The 26,700-nt window shown below is 35.6% G+C and overlaps 1 protein-coding gene across 1 annotated transcript in view; it reads left to right on the top strand.

Annotated features, from left to right (window-relative positions):
* The first annotated feature begins 9,548 nt into the window (after window positions 1–9,548).
* LOC140160064 (relaxin receptor 1-like) overlaps window positions 9,549–26,700 on the top strand; it is a 154,553-nt gene continuing 137,401 nt past the window's right edge. Inside the window, 1 exon segment of the mRNA XM_072183334.1 lies at window positions 9,549–10,082. Within this exon segment, the coding sequence (XP_072039435.1) occupies window positions 10,025–10,082 (58 nt within the window). The 5' untranslated portion in view covers window positions 9,549–10,024.

Raw genomic sequence — 26,700 nt, 5'->3', positions numbered from 1 at the left:
AAAGCGAAAGTGCTCGGTCTCTGGTTACAAAATGACCTTATATGGGACGCCCAGGTTAATGATATATGCTAACCAAAGCTAAAGCGTCTTTTTATGCTTCGCACTTAAAAAAATTTGGTTTCTCTCAAGATGAGCTCACCGTTGTTCTCAAAAGTTACCTTAGACCAGTTCTCGAATATGCTGCTGTGGTTTGGCACTCAAGTATTACCTCAAAACAATCTGCTGATATTGAAAGAATCCAAAAACGGGCATGTAGGACCATTCTTGGTTGGATCTATACTTCTTATGATGATGCAATTACTTCGTGCAATCTTGACTTTTTAACTAACAGAAGAGAATTACTCTGTCAGTGCTATCAACCAATGCTCGTACTAGTCATCTCATTCACCCACTAGGTTTGATGCGCATGGTAGAAGTCTTCGCAATTCAAGTACAATATCAAACATTCCGGTCAGAACATCCAGGTTTGCTAATAGTCCAGTGCCATATTTTATTAATTTGTTGAATCAGTAGTTACCCTTTTGCACTTGCCATTTTTGGTGTTTTTAAACATTTTTGGTGTATTACATGTATGCAGATGTCATTATTATAATGATCTCTTTATTTGTATATGTGAGTGGGATCATGAGGGTGTACCTTGTGTTTTGGAGTATGTTTGTACTCAGTGTCAGTGATAATATGTGTGGTGTGAATTAGGTATGTGTGTGTGAGTATGCAGGTATGGGTGGCTGTTTTCTGTGGTGTTTGGGTGTTGTATGTGTTCAGAGGTGATGGGACCATGTGTGCTGGGCATGCTGTTGAAGTGTTGTGTATGCATCTGCATTCATGGCAGTGTATGCACTCATGCTCCTTCACATGTGTGCCCTTTTTCCACCCACACCCGACTCGCACCTGCATGCTGATGTTTTAATAACCATTTATACTTTATGTGCAATTTTTTCATCTTTTATCTTGCATTATTTGAATTTAAATTCAATGCTTGTAGATTTTGTATTTGTAATTTTGTAATATTTTGATGTCTTTAAAATGAAATGAAATGAAAATGAAATGAATCATATACCAAGCATTGAAAAATCCCATTCTATTAATAGCCAATTTACTACCGTATTGAAGAGATAAACAACAACAATCTGCAAGCAGCAGTGGTTTTCATCGACTTTAAAAGGCGAAACCAGTTCAGTTCTAAGTACACTTAAAGAACAAGGAATCAACAATGCATACCTGAAGATCTTCTACAACACAGTCAAAATGCACAAAGACAGTGACGGAATTATAATAAAGAAGGGCGTGCGTCAGGGAGACACTATCTCACCGAAGCTTTTTACAGCCACCTTAGAAAGAATTTTCAAAACACTGGACTTGAGCAAAAAAGGAATCAACATAAATGGAGAGCACATGAGTCACTTACGCTTTGCAGATAACATTGTCACAATATCAAGCAACCTCATTTCATTTCATTTCATTTTATTTAGCACTCAATATACATCAAAATTGCAAACAAAAAGAAAATACAATAGATTGCACATTATGGATAAAATACTTTAAAATCTACTGTACATGTATGTAATTCAGGGTACCAGACTAAACTATTGCACGAGGTGACAATGGAATAAATACCAATGAGTACCAAGGATAGCCCAAAAAGCCTTCCGAAGAAAGCTTAATTCCATTGGGGTCCTTGTAAGGCAAAAAACAATAAAGCAGCAGCATCAATGGCAACCTAAATGAACTTGAGACAATGCTGCAAGAGTTGGACTAGGCAGGCAGGGTAACCGGACTAAAAATGAATATGAAGAAAACAAAGGTCATGACAGGATTAGAAACAGTCCCAAAGATAGTGAGAGTAAAAGGGGTTGAAATTGAGCAGGTTGAGGAATATGTATATCTTGGACAACGCTTCTCTCTTCGAGACAAAAACCAAGACTCTGAAATTCGAAGGAGAATTAAAGCCGCGTGGCAAGCCTTTGGAAGATACAGCACCATCATGAAAGGCAATAATAATAATAATAATAATAATAATAATAATAATAATAATAATAATAATAATAATAATAATAATAATAATAATAATAATAATAATAATAATAATAATAATAATAATAATAAAATAATAATAAAACGGCATTTATCCACGCTTTCTGAATACTCAGATTCCTCAAAGCGCGCCACGGGTCGATATGCTGCCAAGCACCAAAGGGCAGCGCAAGTTGACCTCAATCTTCCAATATGCCAGGGGGTAGGACCGGCCATCCAAAATGACCATCATAATTTTTTAGCCGAAAATCAATTGTGCCTATACTTTTGTACATAGCCAGAATTTCCCACATTTGCATGGACGCGCTCACATTATGACGTCATATAGATATTATGGGGGGAACGTTTACACTTATTTTTGTATCACTAGATAGAAGACCCATAGCTATACATTATTACCAAATATAACGGTATATGACTGTATAATTGAAAAATTATAGGGTGCAACAATTTATTCATTTATTTATTTATTATTTAACCTGGGGTGACCAATCAATGCACTGGCACTGTTCTCCCTTGGTTCCCAGGTGGCACAAGGCCATACATAACGATATAATACACAATAAATAAAAACGGCATATAAAACATTATATTATGATTGCACACATTACAACAAATTGCATCAAGAGCAATACAACAAAAAAACATCATTTAAGACATAGGTCATTATGATTGCACATTACATCAAAAGCATTTTTTATGACAAAACACACTGGATTAAGGTATCTGGTGCCAAAGCTAGAACAACGTCAGGTCTGACCCAGCATATCCAAGAACCAGAACACAAGCACAGAGACAGAACTAAATGAAAAAGAACATCCATGCCCAAAAGACATGCTACCAGCAGGCAAACACCGGGGTTAGCCCAAAAACACTCCAACAGCACCCCCAGTTACCTAAACCAGTGTAAAGATTGACCTGGAGGAAACCCTGACCACCACCATCGCCCACTCCATCCACCGGATCACCCCCATGGGCCCCAAACCACTACCCACAAACCGGCAGCCATAACATGCGTCCCAGGAGCCAACATCCCATGGCAAACGCGAGCACACAGTCGGCTCCCAGATCCACATGCTGCTACTACCAACACACAGGCATCCGGGTAATAGGCCCATGGCTATGCCCCAGGGGGCAGAGCTAGTGGTGCAAAAGTCAGGGGTTCGTCTAGTCAGATAAATTGCACACACACACTTGAAAAGTTCAAGATAAACATAAAAAAAAAAAAAATGCACCATTTGAGATGAAACAAGATATAAAGAAAAATTATATTTCATAACCTGTTTGAAGTTTTTAGTACTAGATGGAAGGGAATTTTGGAAGGGGATTCCAGGAAATTGCCCCTCTGTATCTAAAAGTTCTTTTATCATTGGAAATCCTTATTTTGGGTGGAACTAAGTTACAATGCCCCGCGTAGTCTGTGTCAACGAACGACCAAATATAGCTTTTCGTGGAATAATGATAAAACAATTTCTTAGCACCTAGATAACTCCTAGAGCCGAAAATAAATCTCGTCAATCATAATTTGGTTTTGACAAGCAGTACTCTAAATTGTTCATTTTGAGCATCTGCATCCTTGATAAGTTGAAAATCATACCTCGTTTTGATTATATGCAACTCTTATATCAGAATCACTTTGAAGCACACACTTTACAATACCCGTGAAAGCAGGGGCATCATTCACGCACGCGTACTTGATGCATATGACTCAAAGAGACATGCGTGTATGTGGCGCACCGTCATGCAGACTATACTTTGACACCCGAACGATTGTGGAGAAGTGTGAAGCTTCATTGCCAACGATACAGTGTAATTACTTCTGAGGACTCTAACAGCTCCGCAGGCTTAGTGTCATCAACATCATTTACCGAGCAGGCAGATCTACCAGGCAGGTCATGGACCTAGTTTATCACGTCAACAATATATTCTGATTTAAAGAACCTTTCGCTACATTCACATTTCAGCATATTGTGTAAACTGACGAAAATGTTATTGCTACACAAAATTGTAAGACATTTGTGATCATCGTCTTAGATTTATGCTTCACCAAGTGGAATAATAGGTTAAAACATGCATTTGGCACAAGTGTAAATAACGGTGATAAATACTCGGGACTTGGACATAGGATAACCATAGCCATTTGTTGAACTATTAAGAAGTACAAAGGAACAATGGGAAAAGGAAAGATTTCAACCATCTGGCTGTTTTGTTTATGCTATGCGGCTCAAGGTGAGTGAGAAAGTATTGATAGTCACAATTGTTCTAAAGAAGCCTATTTCCACACAGTAGGATTTACATTTAGGAATTTTAGGATTTGCTGTTATAAAGCCATCACAAAAGATTGAAATGTAGAATAAAACATGTTAGATCCACTATCATATCTCGGAAAATTGAAACACTGAACGCGAAGAGTCGCCAGGTACGCATTAGAAACATAGCAAGTATGACTAGCGTACATCGCCCCATAAAAAAACAGCCTAGACATAATACAAGCTGTTATCAAAATGATTATATTCTTGACATATGAGTAATTTTCAAGAAAATAGATGAAATTGATTTCATTTTGTAATTTAAATTATGGCGATTGAAAGAATAAGTTCTACTAGGTTTGTTGATTTGATTGAAATTTGCCGTTGAATTGTAATGATATTCTACTTTGAATGACGGACGGTGTCGCATTTCATTCAAATCACAAACTATAATTGCGTTCACTGCCTTGTAAGATTTATTACAAGAATGCTTCCACTGTGCCAAACAAAACTGTATTTCTGTATGTTATCCTAATTTGTTCAAACAGTTTACTGAAATATAATAATGTAGAGTTGTAAACATTTTTAACTGTTTACAAATATTTATTGATTCGTGATCACTAGATAAAAGAAATTGCAGTCACACATTTTCCTATCAAATTACATCATATTTTACTACGGGGATACAGCAAGAAGCCAGTTTTCTGATATCGATAATTATGTTCACAGAATGCGCAATCGTCATAAACAATTTTTTTTATATTGAACCCGAATATTCAAACAAAATTGCGCACAAACATGAAAAAATATATAAACAGTCGGTAATAAACACATTCTTAAATAGAAATTCCAATAACTTGATCAGTTTACATGATGTTAGTTTGCAAAAGTATGAACTTTTATACTTATTACTTTTGCATTAATCGTTGATACTGAGGCACCTGTCAATGCAATATATATTCAACCATTCGCTTAATAAATGACATAGTAGACCACATAATACAATTAGTAAGAGACAGAGCAGAAAACCTTGCTATAATACGAAGTGCATTCCCGAGGGAAGGTAGTATTAAATGCACCATTTTCCATAATAGCATTCTTAAAGTAATTTGACACTTGTAATTACATTAAAAGAAGAGTTGATTGTAAACGCTTACTCCCATTCAGCCCCATCAATGAATCAAGAGGCACAATATAAATTGTGAAATCGTGACGGATGTACCAAGTAAAGTGTCGGTAAAATGTCTTTGATTAGGCATGCTACGATATACATGTACGAAACTATATACCGTAATGATTCGCCTAATGGCGCACTTAATAGGTTCTATTGCCTTGGGTAAATTTCATCGGGAAATAGAGAGCTCCCTCCTCTGAAATCATATCAAGAATTAAGGTTCCGTGCCCTTATTTGCTGGCGAGAATTTTACGGGATGGTACTTTTTAGGTTGTGCCTAACATTCCACTTTTGTCAAGGGAGCCCATAGCACCATTAGTCGAACATTTACGGTAGAAACTATACTGCCACTTATGAACGTATATACCCAACAAACACAAAACGTTTTTAGGTTTATATTTTGAGTTTTGATTTTGGTAAACACGTTTTAGTAACGTTAAAATGTCGGGTTATTTAAAGGTAATGATAACATTTGATAAACATTCTGCAAACATGTTTCAAAATATATTGTAAAACTTCTTTTCAACATTTAAACAACATTTTGATAGAATATGTGGCAGGAAGTTTTCGAAAAATGTTTTTTAATATTATGAAAAAGCGTTTTAAACCCTTTATACATCCTTTATGTCAACCTTTTCAAAAACTTTGCGAATAATGTGACAATGTTTTGTGTTTGCTGGTAAAAGCGATATTTTCTTTAAATCGCCCTCTTTTCTGTAATATGTAGAATATAAGGGTGTATTATCATCGTTCGTACCCCAATAATTTGTCTTCGGAACTAAAACATGTAAACACGTTTAAATAAAGGGTTCAGTATTATTTACGTTTTTATTGCCTTTGGGTGGAGATGATACAGTAGTACCTATTCATTTCAATAATTATCAATCATATTCACTTACATATTATTGCAAGTTCACAGCAAACACAAAAACGTTTTAAAAACGTTTAAAATAAGTTACAATTTGAGTTTTGGTTTAGGTAAAAACGTTTTAATAACATTAAAATGTCGGGTTATATAAAGGTCATGAAAACGTTATAAAACGTTTTGTATGAAATCACACTACAACAATATTCTTATAATGTTTTCGAAATAATATTTTTAACTTTTTTTGCAAACTTTTTTTGCCAAATATTTTGTCAACACTTAAATAACATTATGTCAAAATATTTGCACCCAGCAAACAGAAAAATGTTCTTAAAATGTTTTTTTCAAAACGTTTTTAAAACGTTATTGCAATTATTTTGGGCAAACATTTTTGCAAAATATTTTTTCAACCCCAAAATAACATTCTGTTTAGAACGTTTTATTTATTTATTTATTTATTATGAAGTTTTCAAAAATGTTTTTGGAATGTTATTAAAACGTTTTTATACCCTTTATATAACCCGACATTTAACGTTTTCTGTAAAACATTTTGTGTTTGCTGGACAGTAGATTATAACAAATGTTTTTTAATGCTATGAAAACGTTTTATACCCTTAATGTACCCTTCATATAACCCGACATTTAAACGTTTTCTGGCAACCTTTTATAACCTTTTACGAATGATGTCGAAAACGTTTTGTGTTTGCTGGGTGTTAATTGATTGTACCGTACGTGACATTAAAATTTTGTAAACTATTTTGAGGCAGAAGGCTATCCTGGCAATTATATGGGAAGACTATCCCTGACAGAATGAAAGTAATTTGTTTGCGCGATAACTCCAATAATACAGCATGGAGGTGTCTGATAAGTACGGGGATGAAGGTGAGCACGCTTGTTGTTAGGTCCATTTTAACATTGACCCTCTGGCTTAAACCCTCAGGATTTGAAGCAAAGAATCCTTGTTTATAGATAAATCTCCCGATGACTTCATCTTATACCATGCTGAAATAAGCCACAGTCTTGCTGCATTTATTCAAACACAAAGAGATGTACACAAATCAAACAGCATACAAATAACAAAGCACACCCGCAGCAGGGATTACCTAAATACACTTTTTATTCAAAACACTTCGAAAAATAGTTTTTAAGGAAAAAAAGTACACAACAGTGTTGGTATTGATACATAAATGGCTGACCTTTACCAATCTGAAGGGGTTTTAAGAAGTCAATAATATGCAATTATCATATGGATGAATGTAAGCTTACAGCTTGCTTTGAAAAAAATAACGACTGATAAAGATGGCTAAAAACATGCTCCGCGAGACTATATTTACACGCCACATTAAAGTATTATACAATTTGGTTTACTCTTGCTATGGCATGGCAATTTAACATTGTGCCCCCATTCACTTTACACCAATATTCCTTGAAATAGTTTTTGTTATGTTTTAACTGTCTGTAGAGTCAGTGAATGGAAAGTATATACTTAGTTGTCTGGGTTGATAGGATGAACAAATTTTAATCTTTACCCGGGGCCACCAGCGCACATAAACATAAAAACCAGTGCATCTAGCCGGATTTGAACCGGTGACCTTCGTATTACTAGCACGACGCTCTGCCAATTGGGTCACAGACGCACATTGGAGAAGAGCGGAAGATTTTAATCTATAGGTATTAAGTTCGAATGGTGCCGGGCCTCGGTTGACCTCAATTTTATTTTATCAATTATGTTCCCCTCATATCAAGGATTCTGCCAACCAAGTTTGAGTCCGATCGGCCAACGTTTAAAATTCGAACCCTCCGATGACCTTTAAAACCACCCCTTGAACAGTGCATGCTGGTGCCTATCTAAGATATCGGATTGATGCGTCGAAGCATTGCCGTACAGATAGACACACACACAGACAGACACACAACGCTCATTATTTTATTAGTACTAGGGCACCTATAGCGATGAGGGCACCTGTAGCTGTGACTGTGAGAGCACCAGCAACATGATAGCGATACTGTTTTGCCCCTGATGACCGTTTGACATTATACCCATCATATTAAGGATTCTTTTTTACCACGTTTAATTAAGCTCAATAAGCCAAATCGGCATTGGATGTTTGCAATGCATTGTGGGACAGTTTTTGAAGTTTTGGGCCACTTTGCCCTTTGACCTATTGGGAAAATTCAAAAATATTGGGTTTTTGTACGTACAAAATATAATCTAAAATGTTTTACAATAATTAAAACAAATATAAAAAATATTATTATTTTATAAATTAATTAATTAAGTATTTTTAATGATAACATTATGACAATAATAAGTAAATTAATAATAATTACTCGTACGTCAATTTCCCCGATATGTCAGAGGTCAAAGTGTCCCAAAACTGCTCTCAAAAACCGGAAGTTAGAATGGCGATTGGGCTTATTGACATACTTTAACGTTTGATCTCATATGACCGTTGACCTCGGTGATCTAATCTGCATTCAGGAGACATACATTTTGGTCATGCTATTGAAAAATAATTCTTATTCTAAGTACATTGTGTGAAAACTATAGATAACAATTAAATGGGGACCTCTTCAAAGTATAATAGTTAATTGTGTCATAAAACAAACTGAAAAGTATTGTCTATGTATGTATTAAACAGGGCACACAATTATTGTTTAGGGCATTTCTCTTTGATGGAAAATGGTGCAAAATACCGATTGTTCATATTTTTTTTACTACATGTAATAACATAATGTTTTCGTTTCAACAGGGGCTAACATGAAAAAGATCGTAATGAGACCCCTTTAAATTTTTCTCCTTATTCTCTGGTGACATGTAGACTTAAGTCATCACGCGGTGCCGCTTAAGAATCTGCTGTGTACTGCAGCTACAGACGTTTTCACGGATAACCAAAGATAGTTGTTTGTGTTAATGTTAAAACAATAGCTTAGAGAATTCCTAGAGCGCAAAATAAATCCTCGTCAATCATAATTTGGTTTTGACAAGCAGTACTCTAAATTGTTCACTCTTAGAACCGGCATCCTTGATAAGTTGAAAATCATACCACGTATAGGCTATTTGGCGATGCACCTCTTATATCAGAATCACTTTGAAACACATACTTTGGCAATACCCGTAAAAACAGGGGCATCCTTCACGCATGCGTACTTGATGCATATGACTCTCTAACAGACATACGTATGTGTGGCGCACCTTCATGCAGACCATACTTTGACACCCGAACGATTGTGGTGAGCTCGGAGAAGTGTGAAGCTTCATTGCCAACGATGCAGGGTAATTTACTTCTAAGGGTTCTAACAGCTCCGCAGGCTTAGTGTCATCAACATCATTTACCGAACAGGCAGATCTACCAGGCAGGTCATGGACCTAGTTTATCGCTTCAACACTATTCTGTCTTGAGATGTCTTGAATCTATATTCACATTTCAGTATATTGTGTAAACTGACGAAAATGTTATTATTGCACCAAATTGTGATCATCGTCTTAACTTTATGCTTGATCAAGTGACAAAAACATAGTTGATTTTGCTGCAGGACAATTTTGTTGTTTGCCGTATTGAACTCTAGTGGAATAATAGGTTGAACAATGCATTGGGAGCAAGTGTAAATAACGGTGATAAATACTCGGGATTTGGACGTAGGATAGAATAGCTATAGCAATTTGTTGCGTTATTAAGAAGTACAGAGTACAAAGGAACAATGGGAAAAGGCAGGATTTCAACCATCTGGCTGTTTTGTTTATGCTATGCGGCTCATGGTGAGTGAGTTATTGAATGTATTGATTTGTCATAATGTTCATAAATGAGTTCATTTAGACACTTAGCAACGCCATTTGAATATTTAAACAAAGTTGAGCACAAACATTACAAAAAAATCACAAAAACTGTCGGAGAACAATAATTTCAATACAGACAGTACAACTAAAATAGAATCACTTCGGAGGGTTCGAATTTGAAATAAAATCACTTTGTTTACATGATGTTACTTTGCAAGAATGTATGAACTTTATACTTATTACTTTTACATTAACCATTGATACTGAGGCACCTGTCAATGCAATATCTATTCAACCATTCGCTTAATAAATAAAATAGTAGACCACATAATACAAAGCAAAGTAAACGCTTACTCCCATCCAGCTCCCAGCCGAAGAATCAAGGAGCACAATATACATTATAAAATCGTGACGGATGTACCAAGTAATGTGTCAGTAACATGATTACGCATTGCTATGACATTAACTATTGGGAAGCTGCATAGTTTGTTTTCAATATCGCGTTATTAAATTTCTATATGCCCACCTTATAATATGTAACTATAGTGCCACTTATCTTGTGTTCTGCACAGCCTCAGCTGTATTTCCATTTTGGAAATTCCCGTAACTAGCAATGTGAAATGTTCAAATTTGAAAATGAACTTAACCATGTGATCATGCTACTGTCTCTGCCATTGTTACTTGATTGGAATCCCATACATAAAATGGTATGTACATAATGTAATAAGGCTTAGCTTTTATTTGATACGATAAAAGTACAATTTCAAAAACACAAAGAAAGTAAAAGGAAAGAAAAATTAGGATTAGAAATTCCACCACAGTAATTGGCTGATTATAAAGATTTATGATTTGTATGGTCTTTGAGAAGATTATTAAACGACATGCAACTAACATTAGGTAAAACGCAAAGATACATTTTACAGAGCATTACATGAATACATGTCTTTGGGAAAACATCTTAGGCTCGTATCTATCGATAACTATATATGGGAAACAATAAGGAGATTTACATTAAACTGCAGTTTTAAATATCATTGATTCTATTACCTCCGCCGTCCATTAGTCAAAATCGCGACCAGTAGTTTATCCAAACGCGTCACGCGGGGTGCTACTAATCGCAACAATGTGCCCCGATTATATTTGAACGCATTAACATGATAAAGGTGCTAGGCGTGACACCTTATACGCAGAGCATTATTCGCGGTTACGCGTACAATATTTATACGATACGCTTTATCACTAGCGCTAAAGTTACTGTAAAACGATATTTTTTCTTTCAATCGCCTCTTTTCGGAAATAATAATATAAATCAAGGGGTTGACATTATCCTTTACACCCTAATAATATGTCTTCGGCACTAAATCGTGTAAAAACGTTTAAATAAAGGGTTCGGCTATGCTTCACCCATTATTTACGTTGTTACTGCCTTTGGGTGTAGATGACACTGCATTACGCTTTATTCACTTCAATACCAATCATATTTCACTTACATTTTTATTGCAACCTACAAATTATTGGAACGTGACATTAGCTTTTTGTAAACTATATTGAGGCAGAAAGCTATCCTGGCAATCATATGGGATATTGAATGCAGTACAAAACATCCCTGATACTGTGAAAGTAATTTGTTTTCGCGACATCTCCAATAATACAGGCTGGAGGTGTGTGATAAGTATGGGGATGAAGGTGAGAAAGCTTGTTGTTACGTCACGTCCATTTCAACATTGAACCACTGGCTTAAACCCTCAGGACTTTAAGCAAAGAATCATTGTTTATAGAGACATCTCCCGATGACTTATCTTATCCACTGTACTGAATTAAGCCACAGTCTTGCTGCATGTATTCAAACATAAAGAGATGTACACAAATCTAACAGCATACAAATAACAAAGCCCATCCGCAGCAGGGATTACCTAATACAATTATTATTCAAAAAACTTCGCGAAAAATCAAAGGAAAATGTCGTTTGAAAGTGCACAACAGTATTAGTATTTAAACATTAGCGGCTGAAAGTTACTAATCTGAAGGGGTTTAAGAAATCAGAAAACAAACCATGTTACCATGTTTAAGTCCATGGGCATACTTTAACCTTTGACCCCATATGCCCTTTGACCTCCAGTGACCTCGGTTTGAGTTTATTTATGCTCCCGGGACATGAAGAATTAGTATCAGCAAGCCTAATCGGCTGAAGTTTAAATTTTAGCTTCTAGATGACCTTTGACCTCAGTTGACCTCAATTTCATTTGATACATATATTCACTCATATCAAGGATTCCGCCCACCAAGTTTAAGCCCAAGCGGGCGAAGTTTAATATTAGCCCCTAGATTACCTTTCACCTTCATCTGGAAAGGTTTCGCTCAATACACCTGAGCACACAATATCGTCCAAGAGCTTCCAAGCAAGCAGTGAAATGTCTTTTATTGAGTGCATAGCATCATGAGAGATGTGTGAGCTTCTAGCTGGAAAATAGGCATCTGTGATTGGTTTTTGTCAAAACCCCAAGTGTTCCTTTCATCCAATCAGAAATGTTTTATATCGAACGAAAGCTAACACTTCCCTCTAAAAACACTTTTTTTTTCATTAGGTCAACAGATAAAGCAATTCAATTTTTATAGCAAGGCGAATGTGGTAAATCTGTTGAAAAGTCAAAACCTCAAGTGATATTTGTCGGATTTTATGTCATTAAATGAAAGAGCATATTTATATTGTCCATATACTAGCTTCATTGCAATGAGCAATGGTCAATTCACTTTAAATTGCAAATCTTGTGCAAAAAGTTACTATTTTCGTCTGTTTTGTCATACGGTTATTTTCAATGAATTATGACTTTGCTAAAGAGCGCTTACAAATTGATATGAGTTGACCTCGATTTTATCTCGCAAATATATTCCCCTCAGGTCAAGGATTCAACCCACCAAGTTTGAGCCCGACAGGACAAAGTTTAAAATTTGAACCCTCCACGACCTTTGACCTTGACCTCCGATGACCTTTAACACCCTCCCCCCCCCATATGCTTTTAGTGGTACCTATCCATATCCGAAACGAATATTCGGATAGATGTGTTGAAACACAGACAGACGCACAGACACCCCGACACGCAGACAGACAGAGAGTGCTCATTATGTTATTAGTACTAGTGCACATGTAGCTGTGAGGCCACCTGTAGCTGCCAGAGCATCGGCGGCATGACAGCGATACTGTTTGACCTCTGATGCCCTTTTGACTTTTTGCTCCCGTATTGAGAGTTCTTTTTTACCGTGTACTTTAACGTTTGACACAATTTGACCTTTGACCTCAGTTTGACTTTTTTCATGCTCCATGGAGAATTATCAGGAAGTTTAAGCCCAATAGGGCAAAGTTTAAAATGGATACCTCGGATGACTTCAATTTAATTTGTATCCTGCTCCCTTAATATGAAGAATTCCACCCAAGTTTAATCCCAATCAGGCGAAGTTTAAAATTTAGCCATTAGCTGACCGTTGCCCTCCTTTTACCTCTATTTTAATATCAAGGCTTCCACCCGCCAAGTTTAAATTCAACCGAGTGAAGTTAACAATTTAGCCCCTAGATGACCTTTGACCTCGATTTACCACGATTTTATTTTATTTCATATCAAGGATAATACCCTTAAAATGATTAAGGTAGAGAGAGCGAGAGAGATTGCAAGATTGATTCTGAAAAGACATCGTATAATTGTTGACGTCTCAATGATATTTTAACTATAAAAGTAATACTAGTGTAAATCCTTTGAAATTACAGTTAATTCCATATCGAATTTTGAATTAGCATTAATTTCCTTTTCAGACCAATTATTTTATCATTGCTAATATAATACTAGTACCATGTATTATTTATTTGTAATGCTAGTATTGTGTAATGTAAATTCATGTACAATAATCAATAGAAATGCCAATATTATAACAAATGTATAATTGTTAACAAAAGAACTAAAGTTACAATATTTGATTTTAATATGCTCGTATAGTAACATAGTCGGATTGTTTAATACTAGCTTTAATACTATTGTACGCTGTGATTTGTCAAGTCTACATTCTGTTTGTCCCCGTCTGTCTGTGTCTACCTTAGGCGTGTGAAGGAAATCCCTCCCATCTTATGATCTTTGCAATGGGATGATCCCATGTTATCCCATCAATGTTTATTCCATGCTTGCTAGGTTTGCTAGTTAAAAATATAGTAAACCAGGAACTTGTCGCAATGTGTACACTAGAGCAGGATGGGGCCAGCTGGCCAGCTCCCATGCATTTTTCTTGGTATTATAACACAATACAACAATTATTATAGGCATTCGTCCTTGCATAAACACTCATTATTTGCGCGTGGTTAAATCATGGGGCTTGTTAAAACACAAATCGTTTACTGTTCAGTACCCTCTGCCAATATGTGAGCGTACACTACGAATGAGCCGTAAAATCGGCAATTATTGTATTCTGAGATACAGTGTAAAATGTGCGTGAAGGTCGTATTCTCCTGTTCGGTAAATGATGTTGATGCCCGGGTGTTGATGACACTAAGCCTGTGGAGCTGTCAGAAGTACCTCAATTAGGCGCGACATGTTTCTCATTTGATAGCGTTTAAACCAATCAATAATCCTGTTGCTGAAGAGGATAATAATCTTCTACCTATTTCTATAGAATCATTAAATAGCTCTAGTCTTTGTTTGCTTTGGCTAAATCCTGTTCAAGTGGTGGGTTACAATTGCATTGTATTTTGTTTAGGTATGTATAGCCAACAATTAACAATGAGAGGACATTTCTGAACCTCGTTGACTTGGGGATGATTTGAAATGACCGCCAATTATGACTTTATTACCAGCAATGTGGAAAAAAAGAGATACATGTAGAAACGAAAAAGGTACCATTTTGTTGAGGGAGCAGAGTTCAACAAACCATAACCCCGCTTCTGGATATCATTTGAAGTCAAATGATATACCATTTTAAAGCTTATGATATATATTTTCTAAACACGAAATAAAACTAAATTTACCGGGGCCAACTTTACGGCTGACTCATAGTGTCCGGTCATAAATAACAGATTAAACAAAAACATCACACTTGTAAAATTCTAACACTCTAAACCTTACTCTTTATTACTCTAGGCTCTAGAGGGGAGGAGTTCGTGTACATGACTCTTTCAAAAACTTACCATGCATTTTCATGTAATTTATGCCAAGACCTACAGAAGAAGTTTGGGTAAGAAATTCAGCAATTGATTCGAACACCTAGAAAAGCCTTCTGATTCGTGTCATTTTTTCAGGAATAAGTTGTTGTTTGCCACTGACGTCAAGCACTCCCACACTTCAACAAAACGTTTAGTGTTAAATCTCATGAGCTATCATGGTGAGTCGAAAGTTTGTTGTAGATGCGATACAAACTTTGGATCCAAAATATGTTTGACCGTTTTAGCCAAGATATTTGACCATGCAAATGTGTTTTTGCCTGCAACATGAATCCCCTCATAATCTGAATAGAAGAGGATATATCAGACTGGGCTGGAGCCTTAACATTCTATTTCAGTAGGTTAATGATCGATTAATTAAATTAACCCGGATTAAGTTTCCTAATCCAAGTTAACGGCGTAATGAGATAAGAAGTTACTTAGGGCTATCGTTTTACCGAACGCTGTAGGCGTTAACATCCTTTCTGTCATGAAATATATCCTTGATACCCACCATCTATAGTATTTCAAATAGGTTAACTATGTACATAATAACCTTTAAATCTGTATACGTTTGGATGTTTAGATCTTCACATTAAGTATTTACTCTCCTTGTGTACTTCTTCAAGGGGCGGTCAAAAAGTTCGTAGAACAAGGTATGCTACTCTGTCACACGGTATTGAATTTGGTCTCATTTGAAAGCTGGTTCCTTCAAAACATTACCGCAAAAATATTAGATTTTTGCATCACAGATTATAGGCAGGACATTCTTCAGAAGCCTAACTTCATGAATTCACAGGTACTACTAGAAGTGAATACAGGGTCATCATTGAAATTTCTCCAGACGGTGATGAAAACTCAAATGAAAAAAAACCACCAATGTACAGTTGCAGTAAATGGTGATGAAGTCCTTGATATAGCAACGAAATGGTCATAAGAGTTGAAGGATGGACTGAGCGTCCTTGAAGATCATCCAAGGACCAAAAGACTTGCTGACGTCACCACTAAAGATATACGTTCTGGTACAGTGGCATTGATAATAAATAAGGTACCAAACAAGAAAGATGAGATATCCACAAAATATGACATCTCTGATGAAAGTGTATTCAACATAAATCCATTAACATGTGGGTATTCCAGGGCATCTTCTACACGGGGGTCCCAGAATCTTGAAGCGCAAAATTGATACCAGTTGACATAACCAGGTCCACACCTTTTATACAATTAGAATGAGGACTGAGACAGGTTTAATCTATATTTGGCTAAATGTGATAAGATATACATTAATCACTGGAATTATGAGTCCATTCAGTGGAAGCACCTGGATCTCCTACCCATAAGAAAATCATCACTCGGTCATCACAGTGGAAGGTCTTCATCACTGTTCTGAGATTCAGGGAGAGTCTTGATAACAGTTCATTTTCCAAATGAAAGTACAATCATAGGTATATATCATACAATTTTGATAGCAAAATTGGGGCAACCCATCAAGTGAAGAAGGTTGGTGGTAGAAATGGGGCTGTTCTCGAATTGTGTCCTGTACCCATTTCTCAGTTTGTCAAGCTGCCATTCACGACAGAGGGGTCAGTTAACTAATCAACCATATTGTGGTCCAGCCATGGCCTCTAGTTAGTGAAACCAATTTTAGAATTTTAAGTCCTACCTTTATAATATCAGTTCTGGTGGTGATCAATGCTGGTGAGCCTTCACTAAAGAGTGGCTCATGGAGAAGTCGGAAGACCTTCATTTTGTTGACATAGAAGGTTTCAAGAAAAATTGCGACGGGTGGATTAAGGTATCATGCATGTTCGAGAGTGAGATAAAAAGAATTCAGCTAGTCCTCTTTCAAGTACCTTGTTCTACGAACTTATTGACTGCTCGTATGTTACGTTCACCTCCATCAATCCCTCATAAGCAGTTCGATGGAGAATTACATGCACAACTGGATATACCTATTTGACTTCTACCCATGCTATTAACCTTACCCTATGGTAACCTTATCCTGGGTTAATTAAGAAATCGACAATAGTTGTATCATAGTGATTTTTAAAAAACAGATAATGACCCTGAAGTCAACTCAGAGTAAGTTACCCAGGGTCGAAGATCATAATTATGGGTATTTTCATAGTGACGTATCACGAAAATGGTCATTTTGAGATAATCGCATTTGAAATTTTTGAAACTTTTACCTGTTTTGTCATACATTACCCCAATTAAAATGTCCCCTTTTCTTAAATGGATATGAAAAATTAGATATTTAAGTTACATGTAATGTGTAAAATACATTAGGCCTACTGTCTTTCACCAATTAATTGTAAGTTGTCATTAAACTTATATAAAATACATTGTTGTCACGATGTTGACAGCTGTGTTCATTCAACATAAGTATATAGAATGGTTCTCAAGTATCCGGATGTTTCACTAGTATTATGAGAATGCCTATAAATCTTCTCTGCTTGGAATCTATTCAAAATCCCATTACAGCAGATTGATTTTGAATAGATTCCACGTATGTTCGATACGTACGTTTGGAAATCGCAATCTCTCTAATAAACATAGTAGGCCCTATATAAGTCATTGACTCTGAGCCTTCGTTTATTCGTACAAGCTATTAAAGAAAACATTAAAATAAGTAAAACATCTACAAAATGTTGACATTTTGAATATTTATGTTTCAATTGTTTGGGTACGTGAGTGCAATTTAGTATAATCATTTTTTCACATTTCAAAATATTATACACTATTGGCAGCATATATGATATATAATGTATATCATACTAAAGTTTTGCTTTAATGTGTCTTTAGGACTAGCTAAGGAAATAGAAGAGACGTGTTACCATAACAAAGCATAAGACATCTGGCGGCCCGTTTGTTTTCAAATTCGTTCGATTTCAAGTTGAAAGTAAATACACGGAGCATTGAAATGCAAATTCTGAAATTCTAGTTGCAAATGTCGAACAAACAATCTTTACCGACACTAACATACTGTAATTTGAGCCCGTTTTTTGTTAAAAAAGTTTTCTATTAGAATAGTTTATCCAACTTTAAATTTAACTCACTATTTCACCTTTCTATTACACGTTGCATTGCTTTGATCTCTGTAAACAATTCTATTGGCTTTTATCTTTTATACATACACCCACGTTATGTTGTCCTTCTGACAGTATCTGAAATTATTATATTCAGTACGCATCATGTTAATATTTTTAAACATGTCAGAAACTATCGTGATTAATATTATAGTTTGATATTATTTGTTTCGATGAAAGAAAGACATTTTGAACTTTAACATTCACTGTTAAAACACTGTTTAAGTTTTTGCTGTTTAACAAGATGTTGCTTAAAGTGGTGGTTTAATTTTTAAACAACATTGTTCAGTTTTTTTGTTTTAACATGTTGTCTGAAACAAAGGTGTTTTAAACAATGTTGTCTATAAGTTGTATTTTAAACAACCGCTGTTTACTGGGTGCATCGCTCAACCTTGTTTAAAAGTAAAATTAAACAACTTGTTTAAAATTTAAACAAATCTTACTTGAACTTGAACTAATAAGTTGTTTAATTGGTACACAAGTTGTTGACTTTTTAAACAAGGTTGAGCGATGCACCCAGTAAACAGCGGATGTTTAAATTTTTGAACAACTTGTTTAGTTTTGTTCTAACATTGTTGGTAGCATGCATGAATCATAAAAACAATACACCCAACGGTCAGTAACCTAAACATATGCTCCTGGAGAGGAATAAATGGTCGATGTTATAATTCCAATCGCGTTTACCAAGATTATAACCTTACAGTGTGTCCACTCTGAAGTACAAAGTGACAACGCGCGCGTATACAGCGCGTAAACAGTGCGCAGTGCTGCTTCTCTGCTGCAGGTATGCGTGCCTTCTAAGTCGGTACAATGTGTGCGTTCGCGTCAGTACTTTGTACTTCAGAGCAGACTGACTGTACACTTCCAAGACTTAAATTAACGAATCACAGGACCAGAAATCACAAACAGCCAATTATCGTAATACAATACAATATACTACAACATTTATAAAGCGCCTTCTCAGAACAGTTACAAAGCGCCCGTAAGCAAAACACAATTTTTTTTATAAATATAAACAAGCAATAATAAGAATATATAAGAATAAGATCTTGGACGTCCAAGGTTATGCGTATGTTCACTTCAGGATGCTGTTGGCCATTAGTTTTAAGCATAAGACGCATATAAAGTGGCTTTCGTGAAAGCATTTTCATGTAAAAAAAATAAGATATGTTTTTTTTAATTGACTCCACTCTGTTGCACTTTGCGATCTGGCTAGGGACAATGAGTGTTTTTAATTACATAACATTTTTTCCTGCTGCCAAAACGTATTAAATGCGTTATATTCCCAAAGGTAATTAGCATGAACGGAGTACAATACATAACCCGTAATAGTACAGATGGCAAGTTAAGTGGTACATGGTGATTGCTACTCTTGCGTTATCCGATCCTCAGCATTTTTGTCATAAGCTGATTTACGTTATTTTAATTATGGAACATTTTTTCTGCTGTGCCAAAACATTTTAAATGCGTTACATTCCCAAAGGTATGAACGTTTCGCTCAACCTATGTTAATAATTAGATGAGTCGTGAATAGGGGGTTATAGTTCCGGAATCTCAATTATTATGCAAGGGAATTTGATGGTTAGACTAATCCTGTGATTCGGGGGCTTTTTCAAAATTATGTTAAAATGTTAAAATATTATGTGCCATTTTAATGGATGCAACCCTTAACCTTTAATACTACATTTAATGCGTGAAAGTATTCTTTCCATTGCATTATTTGCTATGCCATAACTGATATACCGGTATTACCAAATCTCCAAGGAGCTGCTCAGCTCTGATTATTCTCCGTTTGCTCATGGTGAGCAAGGTACAATACATCATATTTTTTTCAGAAAATTTTACATTTTTAATTAAACCATCCACCTATTTGACATTCACGGCGTTGTAAAGCTTGTTTAAATACTACCTCTTACCGTTAATTGAAACAGCTTTACCATCAGTTCCGCTTCCTATCAGTTCTATGTAATAATGTACCGATAGTAGTTTTACTCTCGGCGTGTCTTGATTGCATTTGCAGCCACTGGATTTGCCTAGCGTCAGTTTACATCTTTGTAATGCTGTCAAAGCTAAAATTGTGCACACCCCTCCAAGACGTATAACATGAAAGGAACTGTATGGTGTTATGTGAACATCATCATTTCTCACAACAATTCTCACGTTTTTAAGACAATTCTAAACGATCAAGTACTTTTCAACTAAAAGCAATCTCAATGGATCTTCTATTTAAAAGTATTCCACTGTCCAGAAATGGTAATATTTGCTTATCAAGGTAATTATCTTACGATTTCAACATTTTTCTAGCTAATGTGTACAGACATTAAAGATTCATTCGATCACTTTGCTGATGTCATGATTGAATGGGTAACTTGAAATGATTTCTTTGCAAGTGGCTATAAGAATATCATGAATGATCGGATTGTCCGGTAGGTGTATTTACATTTTGCACTGAATAGAACAATTTGCAGAACACATCGGGAATTGCTTGTCTCTACTGTCAATATTTTCAAATAGAACCTTACCAAGCTTAATATATTTTTCTTTTATACTGTTCTAGCCTATGTAAATACAATATAAGTGGGACTGACGAAGTGTACATATAAATAATTCTTGCAATAAGAGTGTTGTGGAGATTGTGAAGAAGAATCAATTCTTGTATGTTGTTACAAAATCCGTAGTATTCCTCATTCAAACTAATTCAATGCACGACCTCGGAGTTACCTGCATGACTTTGGCGGGCTATTTTGAAACAGTCATGGTTGCACATGCAGGTACTTCTTTTGAAAGTCCTAAACAAGGTATAGCAGCTTATAGAAGACGGATAACCTATATATATTAGAACGAGGTATCATATGCAAGAACAATACATTTCCCTATTACGCGTACATTTCACCATTAATGATTATATCCCCGAAGCTTATTCATACAGTTATCGTGATTTATTACATGCATTTACAATGGGGAAATGCACACGCAGACAATAGTTGAGTATTAAAACGTAATATACAGTAAGCCCAAAAATTAAGGTACCAGTTATGTTCACCCCCTGTATATCCTAAAGAAAGACAGATATGTCACAATTGGAACCAGCAGCCAATAGCTGCATCTTTTAGCTCAAATTTAAGACCTTATTTGTTGAAATTGTTTTTTGGCTTACTGTATGGTAAGAAGAGCACGCCATATTTCGGCAGACAAGGTTTAAAAAAGGGAACTAAGAATTGAATATATGAATTCAAAACCCACCCAAGTCCACGGAAAGTGATTTTGAGAAATTGATTTCGCTTCTTCATTAGGTTTTAGATCACCGTTTCTTTAATTCTCAACCAATTTCAATAAATAAGGTGTTAAATCAGAGCTAAAGAGTATAGGTATTGGCTCCTTGTTTAATTTTTGACATATTTGTCTTTATTAAAGATATACAGGGTGAACACAACTGGTATCTTAATTCTTTGGCTTACTGTATATCACTTTTAGTTAATATGGATAAGACTTGTCTCAGTCCTCATTCTAAGTGTATAGGAGGTGTGGACCAGATTCTGTCAATTGGTAACAATATTGTGCACACAGAATCTGGGACGCCCATCTAGAAGACACCCTGGAATACCCAAATGTTAATGGTTTGATGTTGAAAACACTCATCAGAGATGTCATCATCTTTCTTGTTTGGTTCTTTATTCTTTATCAATGCCATTGTACCAGCACGTATGTTGTAAGTGGTAGAGACATCAAGTATTTTGGACCTTGGGGTAAATACCACTAATAGGCCTGTGCGATGCATGGAAATACGACGATGAATTATTTGTTTGTGTGGCATCTGAAAAGACTGCTTTAAAATCACTGAGATTGACAAAGTTATATAGCCAGAAAAGTAAATTTTGGGTTTTGATGCTTCGAAATGGTATATTTCTCTCATTATATGACATTTTCGGCATCAGATTTCAGTAAATGTTCACCTTACTTAGTTGTAACTTTCAGCTTATGTAAGGTGTTTTCGGTTCAATGCATTAAAACAAGAAAAATCTCAGGTCAACCTTATTGAGTTTTGATCATTCGACATCTAAATCATCTAGTTTTACCTGATGAGGTGAGAGTTCTGAATATGAGAAAATTCCGCCCAAAATTATCTATTTTCCCATTATATATGTAATAGATAATTAGTGGTATTTAACCTTGAATGATCTTCAAAGGCGCTCATTCCACCCGTGCACTCGAAGGACCATTTCGCTGTTGTTGATTTCATCGCCGTTAACACCAACTGTACATTGAGAAGTTTAAGTTTTTCACCTTCGTCAGGAACACATTTCATGATGACACTGCGTTCATTTCTGGTAGTATGCCATGGTACCTATACTTGTGAATTTAAGCAACATACTTTGTTCTTGTTTTAAGCAACATACTTTGTTTGTACTATCAGATGTCCAAGTTTAATGAATTACGTGTATGTGTCTTGGGACTGACTAAAGGAAATTGGCGAGACGTGTTACCATAACAAAATCATCAGACGTCTGGCGGCCCCGTTTGTATACAAAGATAATTTCATTTGATTTTTATTTACTTAAAAGTAAATAAACGTAGCATAATGCATGCAATGTCTGTAATTCTATTTTAAAATTTCTAAACATTCATCGCCAACTCAAATTTAGGTTACTTTTTTATTGTAAAAGCATTTCCACAGATAATGCGCCATATCACAGATATGGTCCGCCATCAAGTTCGATTATTGCATCTGTCACGCTCATGCCAGTAAACTTCTTAATATTATCTAGCCAGCTTGCTGCTGGTCTTCCTCGTTGCGGCCATCCTTTCCGCAATTGAGTGTCTGGCAGGTAGTGTCTTCTTTGTTCCAATCTCTCTCTCTCTGAATCCATTAATTTGTCCTCTTTGCTGTCCAAGATACCCTCATGATTCTGCGGTAGCACCAGAGCTCGAATGAAGCTACCATAGTGCAGTTATTCTGCACAGCAAACATGATTCGACCTTTGCAATACTTAAACCTAGTTAACACGAAATTACTCGATCAAAATCATTCGATAAAGTCTAGCCCATCCTCCACATTGAAAGGTGGACTGTATTTATGCCCAAATATGGCACTTGCCGATCAATAATCACCCACTTAAAATCCCCTGGCTCGCTCCACTGACCAAAGTTATGGACAGAACGATGTGTGAGTTGTTTTGCTGTTATTTGTCACTTACATATCAGGGAGGTACGAACATTTGCAGATGCCTCACCTACTAAGTTTTAGCCCACATGAAATATATACATTATTCTTGATTGACATCAAGTACAAAAAAATATCCGTCAAGTGGTTTAGCTTTAATGCCCTTCGGAAGAGAGTGGTCCGCTAAAAGTTGCATTCGATTTAAACAGGGAATTTTGCAAGCCATGCATACCCTTCTTTACAAAATCACCAAAGTTCGAATATTTTCAAACATTCTAAATGAGCTAAAAATTTAGGACATGTTACAAAACTATATTTTCTAGAATTTCAGAGAGTACAAAACATATTGGCCGGTTATTTTTCACACAGTGACGTTAGCTAGGCAATGCCCTATACCTATAACATACACTGTCCGTAGAGGTCACGCGTTAATGGTGAGAGCACTGTGTATTGTATAGGAAAATGAACAGTAACTGCACTACGCTATATTTCTGCCAGTTGACTTCACTGTCCATGATTTTGAACCATTATGATACTATTATCAAGGTTGATGACTTGACTCACAACCGTATGACAAAACAGGCGAAAATAGTAGCTTTTTGCACAAGATTTGCAATTTAAAGAGAATTGAGGTTTTGATTTTTAAAACCTACATTTTGGTCAACAACAATTCTTCGGTTGCATTCCCAAATTCAATTTGCAGAGGAATGAGCCTGGATATAAAGAGTACTAGCCACCACTTGCAATAGATTCTGTTTACGTATAAAGGAGTTTATATCCAGGGACATTTTATAAATGTCACCTTTTATATCAGAATTTCTTATCGATAGTAATGACAACATAAATCTTTGAACAAAACCTGGTCTCACCCATGTAAATTATTACGTTATTATTATCTTTAATGTGTCTATGGGGAAATAGACGAGACGTGTTACCATAGCAAACACATTAGGCGACTGGTAGGTCAGTTGTCCTCACAGAGGAAGTCGTATTATACATTGAAAATGAATACTAGTAATTAGTCATTATACTGTCTTGCTTTTTTTGTCTTGCTGACATTAAAGATGCCGACTTTGCTTTTTAGTATAAAAGTATTAGTGCATTAGACAAACTTTAAGACAGAAATAAATCAAGTAGTTTCCTCAAACCACGATGGCTTTTCACAGCTTCCTTCGCTACTGAGGCATTTATTTAAAATTTACGGTAGCAAAGGAAGAGGCCCATTTTTTAAAAACAATGAGTGTAACATAAAGACGTGGTCAAATGGTCTATGAATGCATTGGGTGCAATATTGAAGATTTTAAGCACTTATAACTTTACATGGATAACGCAATGTATTTTTCAAATATTTATGTTGTCAATAGTATAAATAAGACAATTTGATTTACAAAGTAACATGATATTAAAATATACTTATCCAGACAAGTGAAAGAATCTAACTATTTCAAATAACAAAAGCATTACCAATTTATTTTGAGGTGCTTTTCAGGTACTGTGCTGCATTGTCAGTGATTGCTGTATGTGGTAGAACATCAATAATATTTTTGGTTCATGATAGGGCGTAAAGGGGTATATGTTGTTGCTGTTGTTGTTGTATTGAAACTTAATTTAAAGTTATAAACATTTAGATTGGAAGAAATTACATGTAATTAGGCCTGGCAATATAAACAACTAGTTATTTAACCCAACAAATAGTGCTCCGCGAGAAATAAATAGGCCATGACTTGTTTGAATCGCGGTTTTATTCTTATTTAGAAATAAAACGTAAATTAATTGTATTTCAATTTTCAATATTAATTTTATGAATCATGTTTCATTAGTAAAACATTTTCAGTCTACATTAATAGGGAAATTTTCACGGGAAAATTTTCTGGAGACGTGACCAATGCGTATCAATGTGAGTGTAACCTCGAGCCTGATCTCTGACCCCCGGCGGTGACCTCGCTATTCAAGTCTTAGTAATTTTGAATTGGAATAGTATTTTTGACCGCAATTTTAATAGAGAGTCTGTGCATTGCAAATTAATTGAATATTATATAAACTTATTTTGCATCAAAGAAGGAATTCTTCCTATTCAAATACATTGGAAGAACGCCCGCTGTGCTCGGGGTCACATTCCATAATGCTAATATGTCTGCGCCCATGGATGTCACGTGTCCAGAAAAATTTTCCCGTGAAATTTACCTATTAATTCTGACTGATTTTGGTCAATAGATAGATCGATTAAATTGACTCAATGGTAAAGTATCATGTTTCTAACAACCGTACTTTCGGACCTGCTTGGAAAATTAAGGAAGATTTATTATTTACGATGGAAAAGTGACCTTAAGGGTTGCACAAGATACTAGGAAATTTTCCTTTAAGGTGGTGCTACACCCCTTGATAAATTTGTGACTATTTTTGCATTTTTCTCAAAAATAATAACACACTGATAACATAAGTTATGTATATTATAGGGGCAAGGAACCCAGTTAATATACTGGAATTTCAATGACTCAAGACAACCGGTACGTTATTTATGATAAGAAAAGAGGTATCGCTAGAATGTACCTCATTTCTTAACATGTATAATGAACCACTTGTCTTGAATCACTGACATTTCAGTGAAGTAATTGATTCCTTGCCCTATAATATACATAACTTTTGTTACCAGTGTTTAGTTATTTTTGAGAAAAAACTTTACCAAAATTAGTCACAAAATTTATCAGGGGTGTAGTACCACCTAAAGTCCCAATGGCAGTTGATAGCATGACAAGTAAACAGAATAGATGGTCAGTGGTGGCTGCTATTCCCTGAATAACCCAAACTTGACATGTTTTTGTCATAAACATGTACCTTTCGAGATGATTATTGTACCTCGTAAATTGGGTGTTCTAGTACAGGACTTCAAATTGGCGGGTGTCCTGTGCAACTAAACGGATGTATTGATCCGGGGGCTAATTTCATATACAATATTTGATCACCAAGGGTACGAGCAATTTTAATGGATGCAAATCTTAGCCCTTTAAGGGATGGGGTATGAACGTTTGGACAGTATTTATTGTGGGACATTAGAGCACATCAGACATATCGAATTGCATTCTGAATACGAAGAATGTCCTTCTGAAATTCGCAATGTAATGCACATTTTATGGCAAATGATTAAAAATTGATATTTTGGATATTTAACAGTAC

Source organism: Amphiura filiformis, chromosome 9, assembly GCF_039555335.1.
Source record: "Amphiura filiformis chromosome 9, Afil_fr2py, whole genome shotgun sequence".
NCBI classification, from domain to species: Eukaryota; Metazoa; Echinodermata; class Ophiuroidea; order Amphilepidida; family Amphiuridae; genus Amphiura; species Amphiura filiformis.
This window is presented reverse-complemented; position numbering and strand designations above follow the sequence as displayed.